The sequence below is a fragment of the Branchiostoma belcheri genome, unplaced genomic scaffold (genome assembly GCF_001625305.1).
Source record: "Branchiostoma belcheri isolate BF01 breed outbred unplaced genomic scaffold, Haploidv18h27 scaffold92, whole genome shotgun sequence".
Classification (NCBI taxonomy): Eukaryota; Metazoa; Chordata; class Leptocardii; order Amphioxiformes; family Branchiostomatidae; genus Branchiostoma; species Branchiostoma belcheri.
In genome coordinates, this window is record NW_017804598.1 from 573583 (window position 1) to 588044 (window position 14462).

The 14462-nt window shown below is 40.6% G+C and overlaps 1 protein-coding gene across 1 annotated transcript in view; it reads right to left on the reverse strand.

The window, feature by feature from the left end:
* Positions 1-1689: 1689 nt before the first annotated feature.
* Positions 1690-14462, reverse strand: part of LOC109488153 — a 13822-nt gene continuing 1049 nt past the window's right edge. Inside the window, exons 2-4 of the mRNA XM_019792311.1 lie at positions 8218-8588; positions 4719-5024; positions 1690-3465 (exon numbers count right to left, since the gene is read on the reverse strand). Coding sequence (XP_019647870.1) covers positions 1991-3465; positions 4719-5024; positions 8218-8587 — 2151 coding nt within the window. The 5' untranslated portion in view covers position 8588 and the 3' untranslated portion in view covers positions 1690-1990. The remainder of the gene's footprint in view (positions 3466-4718; positions 5025-8217; positions 8589-14462) is intronic.

The following is a 14462-nucleotide window of genomic DNA, read 5'->3' on the forward strand; positions in this document are numbered from 1 at the left end:
CAGTGTGTGTGTGTGTAAACGTGTATCTCATTACTTGGATGTCTAACCTTCATCCGCAAATAAAGAAAATCCTTTGGGACGTAATTACGCAGCACCACACGAGAACGCACGCTCTTATAATTGTCTCTGTGACTAACTACAAATGAACCACTGGTTGCGAGCAAAAGCAAAGTTATTCCCAAGGCGAACTGCAGATGAACTAGCAGTCGGTGAACTTCTAAATCGCTCTGTATACCCCAGGGGAGACCTTGTATTAAGAGGGGCCAGTGTAGGCATTTGTATCTGCCAACTTGCGAGGTTATCCTATGTCAGATAACAGCCATCTACTGAGGTCCAATCACGAACTTCTGTGGGGAACAGGGACCTTTGACTGTCTCCGTGACTGCGAATGTAACAAATAGATGAAAGGTAGAGGCAAATTCATTTCCATGGTGAACTTTGGACGGCGTGTCAACGATACTCTATTATATGAGGCGTCTCAGGGAGCATTTGTGTCAAGAGTTCCCTGTCTGTTCATTTATTTCTGTCCACATTTTTCTAGCCCGAAGGTGCTTAGAGCCAAAGAAGTTCGTCTGCGCTAAGTGTGAGATGATGCGGAGTATCGGTGGTCCACAGGGACCTCATCACTAGCACTAAGCATCAAAACCGACGGAGACCGTAGATTGCCTCCGTGGCCGAGTATACATCAATTATACGGCAAAAATGAAAGGGCAAAATCTTTTCCCATGCATGAGGAACTTTAATAGAAGTAGGATGGCCATGATTTTATGTCATAATTGAACAACTAATGGGAGACCATTTCATTGATTTCATCTTAAGCTTATTCACATATATTCTCAGAGGATTGAATAAAAGTAATATCAAGGCACTATATCAATATCAAAACTTATCAAGGCACTCTCCTCATCTATACAAATTAAAGTAACACCAACAAGAAGACGATAGCAAGAGGAATTAAGAAAGACTTTGTGACTTGTGGGGAATTAAGACTGAACATATTTTGCTGTCTCGAAGGATTACTTGGAAACAAGTCAACCCATCTACTTGCATAATTCATCAGGTAATGCTAGAATACATGTTGTAGTCTTAGACCCATTGTGTGGACTATAATTCATGCAAATGAGGATCTTATTTATATACTCAATGAGAAACATAATTCGTCCATCAAACATATGAACATCATTTGGTGAAGGTAAGAGGTTGTTCAAGTTTTAGCACTGCTAATACAAAATATAATACCTGGTAGCTGATATTTGCATAAAACAGCCACCTAAAAATTGTACAAAGATAATTGGTCCCTGATCCAGTAAAGCACCAGACTGATGGATCTATAATATATGAATTTCATTTTGTTATGGAATGTACCAAATATGATGTTATACGTAACAAGCTATTTACATTTCTTGAATCAAGAACCATAGATTTTAAGAGTCTCCATGTTGGAGACAGATTTGAATATATCTTTACATGTAATGGTCCCCACAACACAAAAATAGGTACTAGATATATAAAGGAATGCTTAAATGCTATTAGAAAAAATACCGAAACTTGTGATTAGCCCACTCAATTGTAACACTTAATCAAAGACTTGTGATATCCCTTATTATTTGAATGATTATGATATAGATATGTTAGGTTTTATTCGACATTGGGTCGTATTCAACACTTATTTTATTGTTGTTACTCTCTTTATGTAGTTTGCCATACATTGTACCCTGTGCAATTGTCGTGCAATAAAGTTCTTCTATATACATCTGCATCATCATCAGTATCACCCTTCTATTGCTGACATCAAGTTGTACTTTATTCTGATTATAAACTTTGGAGGAAAATTACTGGAGAGAAACAACAAGATATTATGTGATTTGATTATTAATATATGTCATAGATTTTATGCAAATGGAATCTACCTTTAAACAACAGATTGTTAAACATCATGACTCTCTTCACATATGCTCGGCAACATGAAAGAACTATCAAAGCAATAAACTCATAGATAACTAGGAAAAACAGTCACTGAATAGCTGTCCCAATTAGTCACTACCAACTGCCCTTCCGGTCCCACAGCCACGCCTGCTGCCACAAACCCAGTATCAATGGTACGGATATACTCGCCGTGACGTGTGAACATCTGTATCCTCCTGTTCCCATAGTCTGCCACGATGATGTGACCCAAACTGTCTGTGCAGATGCCACGAGGATTCATTAGTTGACCTTCACCACTTCCCTCCCCTCCAAACTTCAGCAGGAACTTCCCAGACTCGTCAAACATGAAGATAGAATGAGTGACCCAGTCTGACACAAGGCAGTTTCCTTCCCTGTCCACAGTGATGTACCGCGGAATTTGCATCTCGCGCTCTGGATGTCTGAACCTCCGCACCAGAGATCCGTCTGGACGGAATACCTGCACTTCATCAAGGGTTGCATCAGTCACCAGGATGTGGCTATTGCGCATGTCCACTGCAATACCACGGTAATAATCCTTCTTCTTAAGGTCAAACTGTGTCATGGCAATGCCACCTGTGCTGTATTGTACAACATGGTCAGCTGATTGGCCATCCCCCACAATCCACAGTGTGCCGTTACCATCAAGAGAGACATCGTGTGGTTCCATGTCCTCTGTACCCGGTACGACTGTTGGAAAGTGGCGGAGGTAGACACCCTCTGTGTTGTGGACTTGGACTCGCCTGTTGCCTCGATCAGCCACAAATATCTCGTGATTTGATGACACTACAACACCACGTGGGTACCGAAATTGCCCGGGTTCAGTTCCTCTTTCGCCGTAGGAGATGATGCCCTGTTCAGAGTCTCCAATGCATATACCAGGTGCCTCTGTCTCTGCCCTTGATGCTAATCTGCCTGGTATTGCAGCAATCTTGTCTGCATCCTTTTCACTCGATTCTTCTTTTGCTTTCTCACCAACATCACTTTCTCCCCGTGTTGTCTTCTCATCACCTGCATCATCAATCTGTGCAGACCAGCCACCAGGCGGTTTTTCTCCTCTGTACTCCAATGACCAGTCACCAGGCAGCTTCTCTTTCCTGTACTCCGTCACATGAGATGTGACCTGCTTAGCAGCTTTCTCTGCATATTCACGGGCCTGCTGGAGCTCTTTTTCAAGAGCTGCGATATTCTCAAGGGCTTCCTTTAACCTGTGCTCTGAAATGGTTAGTTTGGAACGCAAGGTCATGACTGTGTTGAAATCCACCTCCGCTCTCTTCAGGTTTTTGATGAGCTGCTTCATCTCTTGTTCTCTAAGCTGATCCTTCTGCACCAGAGCCTGAACCAGACCATAAGAGAAGCCCTGGTACTCCAGACTCTCAGCTACCTGCAGATGGAGGGGCAGGGTGTCCGAGAACAGGTTCAGAGCAGACAGGCGGGACCAGTTCTTGGGTGTTCTTTGCTGGTCAATCCGGGTTCTGCATCCTACCTCAATGTCATCGACGGTGTACTGTCTCTTGACATCTGGAAAGCAGGTGAAAGATGCTTGCAATCATTAAATACTCTTGCAATAACTTGCATTTATAAAGAAGATTATTATTGTAACCTCAATCATTTTATGTACCAATTATTTTTGTGACTGGCAACATGAATGCTTGTAATGAATCATGGGGTATTCACGATAAACTTTAAAAGATACATGTATCTGGCAAACCAGGAAGGCCAACATTTGCTCAGGAGCAAATAAAGCATATTTCACCCATTCTTCCTCCCCATTACTACTAGTAGTCTGTTCCAAATCAACCTTTTCCATTCCCCCTGTTTGTAACCCCCATGGCCCATATAGAGCTTTGAAGTGTTCTGAAACCTCCAGCTTTTATACATAATAAATATTCTCAAAACCCCATGTGTTGCTCATTTAACCCCTATACAGTGTTTTTTATCAAGTCTTCTCGAAAGCCTCACACAGTGCTTTTCGGTAAAAACTATTCTCAAAACCCCCATACCGTGCCTTATTAAAAGTGTTCTAGAAACCCCCAGTGATTTTCAGTAACAGATATTCTCAAAACCCTATGTGATGCTTTAAAACTGCTTGAAGATTACATGTACCTTTCGATGCCCCGCAGTATCTGCTTTTAGATCAATCTATGCCACCACATATCCCCTTGGAGATTGCCTTTCCATACCACCCTAGGCCTGTATCTGTTTGATTATCCTAAGTTTGATCACATTAGCCCATCAGCCAATCAGCTACAAGAAACTTCTCCCAACTGACTAAGTAGGTCATGTGTGCCAAATATGGTCATGCATACCATTTGTGCCAAATGCGGTCATGCATACCATATATGGTAAAAATTCAAATAAAACCACTTTAAAAGACTGTATCAAAAAAAAAAAAAATTATACGCCTGAGGGTATTTGCCTACTCTACCTCCATACCAAATTTCAGGTCATTTGGACCAAAAAAATGAAGAAATGGAATCCATTAACGAAATGGCGGGAGAAGGAAAAGGAGAAACATGACAGAAAACAATATATTTCTCCCATACTGTGGGGTGAAATATAGATATAATAATTATTGTCAAAACCCCCATACAAACAGTGCCTTATTAAAAGTGTTCTAGAAACCCCGACTAAGTGATTTTTTAAAATATTTTAATTCAATCCATGCAATATTAATATCATTCAATTCATTCATCTTGAATTCATTATGCATACTCTTCTATAATCACATCTAGCATCAGGCAATCAATGAGCAAATGTCCAACTCAACATACCAAACAATAGTGCCTTATGTGTGACATTTATAGGTGCTTCAGCATTGATCTGCAGTGACTTGATGCCCATGTACACAAGTCTTGGGTCAGAGTGATCCGCCATGTGCTTCAATAGTGCTCTGCTCTCCTGTGGTATGGAGTAGTGCACCAGGATGCTCTTGCCTTTCTTGTAACCTCTGAACTTGATCTGTGACCTCCCACTGCCACATAATGATGCTAGACTTTGTCTATGACGATCTACGGTTTCCTGGATCATGTGTCTTTGGCCATGAATGACCAAGAAGGCGTCAGATGATGTTGTAGTTGCTGAAAGCATCAAAATCACTTTTTTTTAATCATTAAAATAGACCAGGTACAACAGATTGCTAATACATGTATTAGGACTGGTAATAAGTCAATGTGTTAAGTATTATTAGCCATTGGCAGATAAGCTAATGCTCAGGTGAGTATTGGAAGAGTATTGGTCAGGACCGCAACCTGCTGGCTGCCCCATGCTAGATTGAAATGTTGGAGAGGCATACAGAGGGGCACCTCATATGAGGATGAACTGAACGGGGTCTGAGCCCTATGTTACGACAGCCCTACGTTACAACAGCCCTATGTTTTGATGCCCCCTTTTTTCAACACGATTATGGCTATGTTTAGACACCAAATGATTGTAAATGTATTGAGTGTTTTTTTGTGTTTAATGATCTCGAAGGAAATTTTCACGTAATATATTGTCACTGAAAGAAAAGAAAAATCAATACTTTTCATGTAGGATCATTAGTTTTATGGGAATATTTCAACTTTACGCTCTAACTTTATTGACCCTTTAAATTAAGTATGCGACATTAACATCCAGACCGAGTCTAAAACATAAACAAAAACAAACAAACAACGCAGATCTAGTCGGGTAGGTAGGGCTTTTTATTCTACGTTTGTGTCATATCCTCCAAAAACACCCTTGATCCATACAAAAATATCTTTTAAACTAGAGTCCCATGATCTCATACCTTCGCCAAATGATGTGAATCTTTATGACTGACAAAGATGATTCCTTCTGATTATGCAAATAAAATCCTCATTTGTATTATATTTATAATACAATATTATTTGATCATATTCTCCATCAAAAGACAGCCTTATCTTAGCAAAGAAAGCCATTCTATCATTTCCTCATAAATTCATAAATTATGCAAATGAGGTCCTTATTTGAATAAGTTATGTTTAATGATGTTCACCTTCACTTATCTTTCAAATACCCCATGTATGAAATTCCAGGCAGTTAACATTATGGAATTATAACATTTTCTCATTAATTATGCAAATTAGGTGTTAATTTACATAATCAGTGTCTGCCTGTGTTTCTCTCGTTCTCAATTACATATGTCACAAGCTTGAATAGTCCTACAATGTATAATGTATTGTAATGCAGCTGATTTATAGAATATCCCCATTAATTATGCAACTTAGATCCAGATTTGCAAAATTGTCACATAATTATGTCAAGCGTCACTTGAGCTACCTACATACCAAAAATCACGACGATCTGTCCACTGGTTCTTGAGTTATCCTCTTTTGAATATTTTCAAACAGATAGCCCTGCAGTTCCTGAGCAAGCCGCTAGGGGGCCCAAACTCATGTCACTTCTTCCCCATCATGAGAGCTACCTACCATCCACATTTCGTCACCCCAGCATGTCTAGATCATGAGATATCAAAACCGGAAGTTTAGCTGCAGTACCATAACAAGCCGCTAGGGGGTCCAAAATCTAATCATTTCCAGGTCTCATCAAGACCTACCCACCTACCAAATATCAAGATAATCCATCTAAGCTTTCTTGAGTTATGCTGTTGACAGACAGACACACACACAGACACACACATGTAGACACACAGCCAGGAAAACATAACCTTCGTCAATTCTTGGCGAAGGTAAAGATCGTCAGCATCAAACAAACTAACACAAACCCCTCTCAAACCTGGAATGAAGGTCAGCAACATTTAAAGAGAAAGTTTGAAATCAACACTATGGGGGGTTAACCTTAACACTCCCGAAGGATTTCTTGTACAAAACAACATATTATGTAAGATAAAACATAAGTTTGAAATCAACACTTTGGCGGGTTTACCTTAACACTCCCGAAGGATCTCTTGACAATGCACAAATCAACAAATTATGTGAGATAAAACAAGTTTGAGATTTTTAGGCTAAATCTTGAGCTCTTTCGATTGTCAACGAGGCATAAAGAAATTTTTTTCCCAAAACGTTGTATATGTGTACTCTTACTTTATTGGTACAGATTTATGTTAAATGTTCCAATTTGTTCTTGTATTGCTTCTTCAATTTAACAAATATTCAATGCCTTTCCATTGCCACCAATAATCATTTTGTTTCAGGGAATACTAAGCCATAGGTGTGTCTTAACATAGGTGTGTTGTGACTGTAACACCGAGTGTAAATAGTGTAAATATGTAAATAGTGGGAATTGTATGTAGGCTTCATTGTATGTAGGCTTCATATGACTGGGTAGCGGTCTGCGACGCTGGTTCTGGACGACGGATTGTTAGGAGTGTCACGTGGCACGCTGCGCAAGCCGCGCGGGTTCGATCCCAGCCCGTGGCCGAGAATCGACATCCAAGTTTTTCCAAGTTTCTATTCCCTGCTCCTGCGTTACATAACATAGGGCTGTCGTAACACTATACTAAGGGCTGTCGTAACATAGGGCTGTCGTAACATAGGGCTGTCGTAACATAGGGCTGTCGTAACATAGGGCTGTCGTAACATAGGGCTGTCGTAACATAGGGCTGTCATAACATAGGGCTGTCGTAACATATAGGGCTGTTGTAACATAGGGCTGTCGTAACATAGGGCTGTCGTAACATGTAGGGCTGTTGTAACATAGGGCTGTCGTAACATAGGGCTGTCGTAACATAGGGCTGTCGTAACATTTAAGGGCTGTTGTAACATAGGGCTGTCATAACATAGGGCTGTCGTAACATAGGGCTGTCGTAACATATAGGGCTGTTGTAACATAGGGCTGTCGTAACATTATACTAAGGGCTGTTGTAACATAGGGCTGTCATAACATAGGGCTGTCGTAACATATAGGGCTGTTGTAACATAGGGCTGTCGTAACATTATACTAAGGGCTGTCGTAACATAGGGCTGTTGTAACATAGGGCTGTCGTAACATATAGGGCTGTCGTAACATAGGGCTGTCGTAACATAGGGTATGAACCGAACTGAACTGGTAGATAACAACTTACTCAAAGAACAGAAACTACCATTTCACCTGAAAAACACACATAAGTTAAAAATCCATGCTTCATAAAGAAAGGAAAAGAACCTGATCTCTATTTGTATCATAATCCATTATGTGTGTGGCAGAAACTAGCTCAAGAGGCTACATTAGTCCAAGAAAGCATTATGCTGAATGTTAAAAAAAAGATTGTCCCAATAAAAGGGTTCCTCTCCCCAGAAGTGTGATCAAAAAGACTACTGTACTTTTACTCACCATTCGCACTTGCACCTTCGGTGCTTGTTCCTGGTTGTAATTCGGGATTCTCTGGAATGTCTCGGTCAGGTGGTTGGAACGGCCTCAGGATGTCCCTCACCAGGTCTGCTCGACCCATTCTTTCCAAGATCTCTTCAACAAAGTCCAAGTTCTCCTCGTCTATTTTATCAAGTTCTGTTAACTTGTGGAAAATGTCAATCGGCTGTTTGAGTTTTTCGGCCCTGCCTTTTGGAATATGCCGAATACAATAGAATTTCAAGAGTCTTGTTTCTTTCTTCGTCAGGGCCTCAGATATACGATGTAAAGTTTGCACAAAATCAAAATGGCGTCTGTCAGCCTCTGTAACTCTCGTTCGTACCGGTGCTGCCATCCTGAAACAAAGTGACAAAGTTTTAGCATACAATTCAAGGACAGCACTGGCTAACTATATATTGCATGCTTTGGGCAAAATTTACATGCAACCATGCATCTACTGTACCTCACGTGCATAAGGGAGGCACTCATGGGCTGATGTGGCGCCCAGTTATACTTCAATCTAAAAGTTGAAATTACCCTCAGGATTGATATTTTTCCTCCTTAGCATCCTGCAAAACAAGGGGACAGTATTGCATGAAAAATGTAAAAAAGGCAATTAACGTTAGTGCTTTAAGTGTATTGTGGAACCATTACTAGCACCTGCATGTACCTTGCCCTAATTGTAGTGTCTACCATGGCCATGCAGTTTTCACATGTACACATCATAAGAGCTATGTGGGATGTTGCCATGTTATGTTTAACTAAGGTGGGTGGAACAATACTGGGGGGAAAGTATGCTGTGAACACCTTCTGTTTTGAGTGATCAAGAAAACTGCCACTTCTTTGTCAAGTGTTTCTATATACAAGAGTAGTCTTCAACTTTTGTCAGTGATTTGTTGGGGGTTTTTTTGCAATAGACTGAAATAATTCTGTTTATAATGCCTATTTAACCAGTTGCTGCTATTCAATTTCATTAACTACAAATTACAATTGTAAAGTAGATTGAAACTTTCTTAGTCATGTTTTCTACACAATTGAATTTGATGCACGCTTGCTAAAATATATTTGAACTAGAAAAGCAGACATTTGCTCAGGAGCAAATACAGCATATTTCAGCCCATCCCCCTCCTCATTACCTTTGCCAGAAGGTTAATAAATACAATGTATGTGTTTAGGCACACCATACATAGGGGTTGCTGAATTTTTAATCGGCTATATCTTGGAATGTGGTGCTTGTATCTTTATGATATTTGGAAGGTAGGATGAGGTTGGGAAAGGGAGGTCAAGATTAATTTGGGGTACTCTAGTGGTTTAATAAGGTACTGCGTGGGGTACATGGGGGGTTAATGGAAAAAGGAGTCCAGTCCGATTGGCGGAAAAAGCAGTCCAGTCCGATTTTGGGGTGGAAAAAGCAGTCCAGTGGTTTCTACGAAATTTTACGAAAGACCATAGGCACAATTTTTTCTTGTGTGTGTACTTCTAGTTTCTATGGGTACTTCGAGTTTCTATGAGTACTTCGAGTTTCTATGGGTACTTCGAGTTTCTATGGGTACTTAGAGTTTGTATGGGAACATAGAGTTTCTATGAGTACTTAGAGTTTGCATGGGAACTTACAGTCTGTAACTTACATCTGTTCATCATCATCATCATGCTTCCGGATTATTATGGGTTCACCACACCACGAAGTGGTGTGGTGAAACCATATTGCTTTTTCTGATGTTTCTTCTTCTCCTCCTTCTCCTCCTGCCATTTCTTAAATGGATTCAGCTTCTTCATTTTAGGGCCTAAGGTCCTGAAATTTGGTATGGAGGTACAGTGGGCAAATACCCCTAGGCGTTTTTTAAATTATTGTGATACAGGCTTTTAGAATGGTTTTATTTGAGTTTTTTGGCTGTGTTATAGCAAGTGTATTACTGTATTAGTGTGCCTTGTTTACCACGTTTGGGCATGAGTCATGACAATGGAATGCAGGGCATCAACCAATAGGCATGCAGCTTTCCTCTATACTTCTTGCTGATTGGCTGTTGGGATTTAACTTGATTAACACCTGCACAGACCATTTCCACCTGCACAGAAGCATTTCCATACTGACAGTATGTCTGTATTCAAGTGTTTTGGTAGGTATTTCAAGCTTTCCTGCTCCAGCATTGGAATGCCGGGCATGGACGTTTTTTTTTTATTTTGAAAATCAACAGTTTGCATTATGCAATTAAAAATCCTAACCAATAAAGTAGGGAATAGCTATCCAACTGTTGTTTTAGTTGTATTTTACTTCATATTATAGTTATATCAATGTAAATCATTGTTTTCCCTTGTGTTTCCCATTCTTTCCCTGCCATGTCGTAAAATGTGGTGAACCCATCGCTGTATTTGCTCCAAAGCAAATATTGGCCTTTCTAGTTACTTACATATTATAAGTAATAATAATTAGTCAAAAGATGAAGCGGTCAACAGACGAGATTTCCAGGGCCGATCCTGCTTGCAAGTAGCCTGACTAAATCGCTTTACGGTTGCCAGCTGCCCAACATCCAGCCGGCCCCTGCTAAAGCCACGTATGGCAGACTTTGCATTACACCGACAAGCATGTAAGTCCCGGAAGTACAATTGTAAGAAAGAATCCCTTAATAATTAACTTTTGTTTATTGTGGATAGGTGACCTGTATGTATAGAAACTACTTTTCGGTGGTCCCAAGAGGTGTAAATCAGTTGTTCCTCACCCAAGGCTGCCTCAATTACGGGTTAAGGGGGCCTGTAGTGAGTCACATATATGCTAATTCAAGTTCCCATACAAACTCTAAATAGTCATAGAAACTCTAAGTACCCATAGAAACTCTAAGTACTCATAGAAACTCGAAGTACCCATAGAAACTAGAAGTACACACACAAGAAAATATTGTGCCTATGGTCTTTCGTAAAATTTCGTAGAAACCACCAGACTGCTTTTTCCACCCCAAAATCGGACTAGACTGCTTTTTCCGCCAATCGGACTGGACTCCTTTTTCCATTAACCCTGTACATGGGTATGATATCTCATGCCATGGTCTTGATTTTTGAGTGGGACATAGATGGCAGGGCAGTAAGCGAAAGAGTGTCTTTGTTTAACTGCTGTGATCATTTTTATGACAGAAAGTGACTAGTTGGGATAAATTTTGAAGTTGTGGGTTCTTTTGTACAGTTTTTTATAGCTGCTCGTTGTGATTTCTGTCTTGGGACATATGTTCCCAGTGCGAGCATTAACCCAGCTGATGGATGTACATTGTACCAAGTACCTACAAATGTAAAAGAACAAGAAATAGTCACGCCTTCAAGTACCAGAGTTATCAACCAAGAATTGAGGTGTTAAAAAACTCAATTATAGAGTGGAACTCGCTACCACTAAGCACAGCAGGCATAGCCGCTGAGTCACTAGATTTTGAGCTTTAAACAATATTTAGGCTTAGATATTCAAGGCTCATAAGGTGTAAAACAAGTCATTCAGTGTGATATAGCCAGCTGCCCGTACTGCATGCCTACAAAGCTGGTGTGTTTAAATATATGCCAAGACTTAGTGGTTGTTATACGGATACAGATATCCACATCACCCTGTATCTACTTGAAGATTACAAATTTCATGTACACAGTAGCTTGAAGCATTTGGCCCCAAACTGATTTTTACTACCATAATACAAACTGTTGGTTTTTAGGACTTAAAAAAAGAACTGGTGCCACAATTTCAATGCTGGAGCAGTTTGACATGCCTACTAAAACTCTTGAAAGTTGAAGGCAGGTGCGAAGGCGGTTGATGCAATATTATGTCAACAGTCACTCAGCAAGAACACCACCACCTGCCATGAATATAGAATGTTGTATGCCTATTGGCTCTTTCTCTGCATTCCGAATACACAATTTTGTTTATTGGACCTGAAAACGGTAAAAAAAGGTGTCCCAAATTATACAATTTTGAAGAGGGTCTGCATGGGGGGTCCTGGCAACCGTTAACGGTAAATTCAGCAGGGCCGATAACGCTTAACGGTAAATTCAGGACAGTTGGCAACGCTTAACAGTAAATTGACAGGCTTTTTTTTCGAGCTGCACTGGATTTGGTATCTTGCTTTGTGAGAAAAGGTGATCACTGACAAAATTACATATACCTTACATGTAATGAAGCACGCATTAAAGGTATGTGTTCCCTCTGTTTTCCACCTGCCCTGGTCCCCGAGTGCGTCCACAAATAAAGGGGAGTAGGAGTCGACGTCGGCCAAGGCTCTACCCAGCTTCAAGTTGACTTTTTTCCGTGCGCCCAGTTTTACCAATGGATTTTGAGAGGGGAGTGCCTGGCGCTTGCAATCTTCTTAGGGGGTCCGGGGGATGGTCCCCCGGGAAATTTAGGATTTTTTAAGCCTTCAAAAATGCAATTTCCCGCATTTTGAGAGGCAAATCATGGTGTTGAGAGTGTTTGTTGGTCCTTTTGATGTTTCCATATTTATATACGCAAGATTTGTGTAAATTTTGTCTGTCAAGGTTGACGGATTCGTTAAAAAAATTCTGTAACCCTCCGCAAACTTCCGGTTATTGACGGAAAACTGGTCAAAAAGGCGCAAGCAATGTAGGTGGGTCCGGGCGAGAATTTTCGTATTTTTAAACCTTCAATGACGCATTTTCCTTCACTTTGAAAGGCAAAATTAGGCGTAACAAAGAATTGTTCATTAATGCATAACGCTGAATTTAGGATGACAAAATAACGTTAAACGTTGAATTAAAACGACCAATAACGCTTCACAATGAATATACTGATGACGCTTAATGTTGAATTAGTGCGGGCCAGCAACGATTAACGGTGAATTAAAATAGCCCATAACGGTTAATGAAAAAGGGCATGCAGGCCCTCTTTGAAGAGGAGAAGAATTTAACAAATGTGGTAAATCAATGCATTTCATCCATACCTATGGTATAAAATAAACACACTGGTTATGACCTCCAAGTAGGAAGGTTACTACAAACATTGATACAAGAAGAATTCATGAGGCATGTACACAAAGCATAGGTGGATTGTATGACATACATTGTAATATTGTTTGGTATGTTGACTGACTGACCCGTCAGTGTCAAAATACATTTGTATGTGGTCCAAAGAACAAATTTTAATTCATGTATCAAAGTACATGTATAAGGTGAGATTGTATTTCTACTGTATTTCAGTATCCTAAAAACTATTTTATATTTGTTTCTCAAGTGTTTCTATATTTTTTTTCAATGAAGGTTTCTCTATAGATTACACACATCTCTCTAACTCAGATCCCCCCATTCATGTCCTCACGAAAGATAAGACATCCAAGCAGCCACGTCCTCTAGCGGAATGCATGGAAATTACACCAATTACTCTGGTACGTTGGGTACCCACACGGAGAGTACAGAGAAATAAACTGACATTTGTTCGAAGTTTTAATGTTTAAAGTTTTAATTGGCCAAGGGTAATCAACAGTGACAGGAAAACAGGTCTCGCAGTTACTTAGCGGGCCAAAGTGTGACCCTCGCATCAGAACAGAGTGACCAGGCTGTCGGCGGCCTGAAAAATGCCATCTTATCGAAGACTTAGCAACATTGTAACACTTAACAGGTTCACACTGCTGGCGTTGAAACACTTAGGCTAGAATACAGCAGTTTGTGGTTTGTAATTATCCACTAGAGTAGAGTAGGGTAGAGTAGAATCTTCGGTCTGGGGGCCAGACTCATCAAGTGGCAGGTGGAGAGTTTGCGCACACGCGCTCGGGTCTGGGGTAGCCCTCCCTGCACTCCGCTGCGGAAACCCTCTAGACCACACTGTGATACTGGTTTTGCAAGGCCCCTAGGTCCACCGCCTCAAACCTTGGATTAGTTGCAGTACATGTACGTTAGAGGGCGCAGCTGCATATGAATGGGGGGATCTGAGTAGCCTGACTTGCTAGCCAGGCCAGCTAGGTGGAAAGACCAGGTAGCCTGGCCTGGCAGGCACCCATGTTTTTCCATAAACCCTGCTAAAACACTCACACACATATAAACATACACACAAGCGCTACTAAAAACATACTGGTAACGGTAATAAACAATATTATTTTGGGGAATAAAACCATATAAACACAATGTATTTGATATTTCTATCCTGCACTGTACTGTACACACAGTACGAAACAGCCTGGCGAATCATACTCTCCAAGCAGAGGTTGGTGGGGGAAGATCGTCACCGTTTTATATATGCCTGGTTTTTTTTTGTC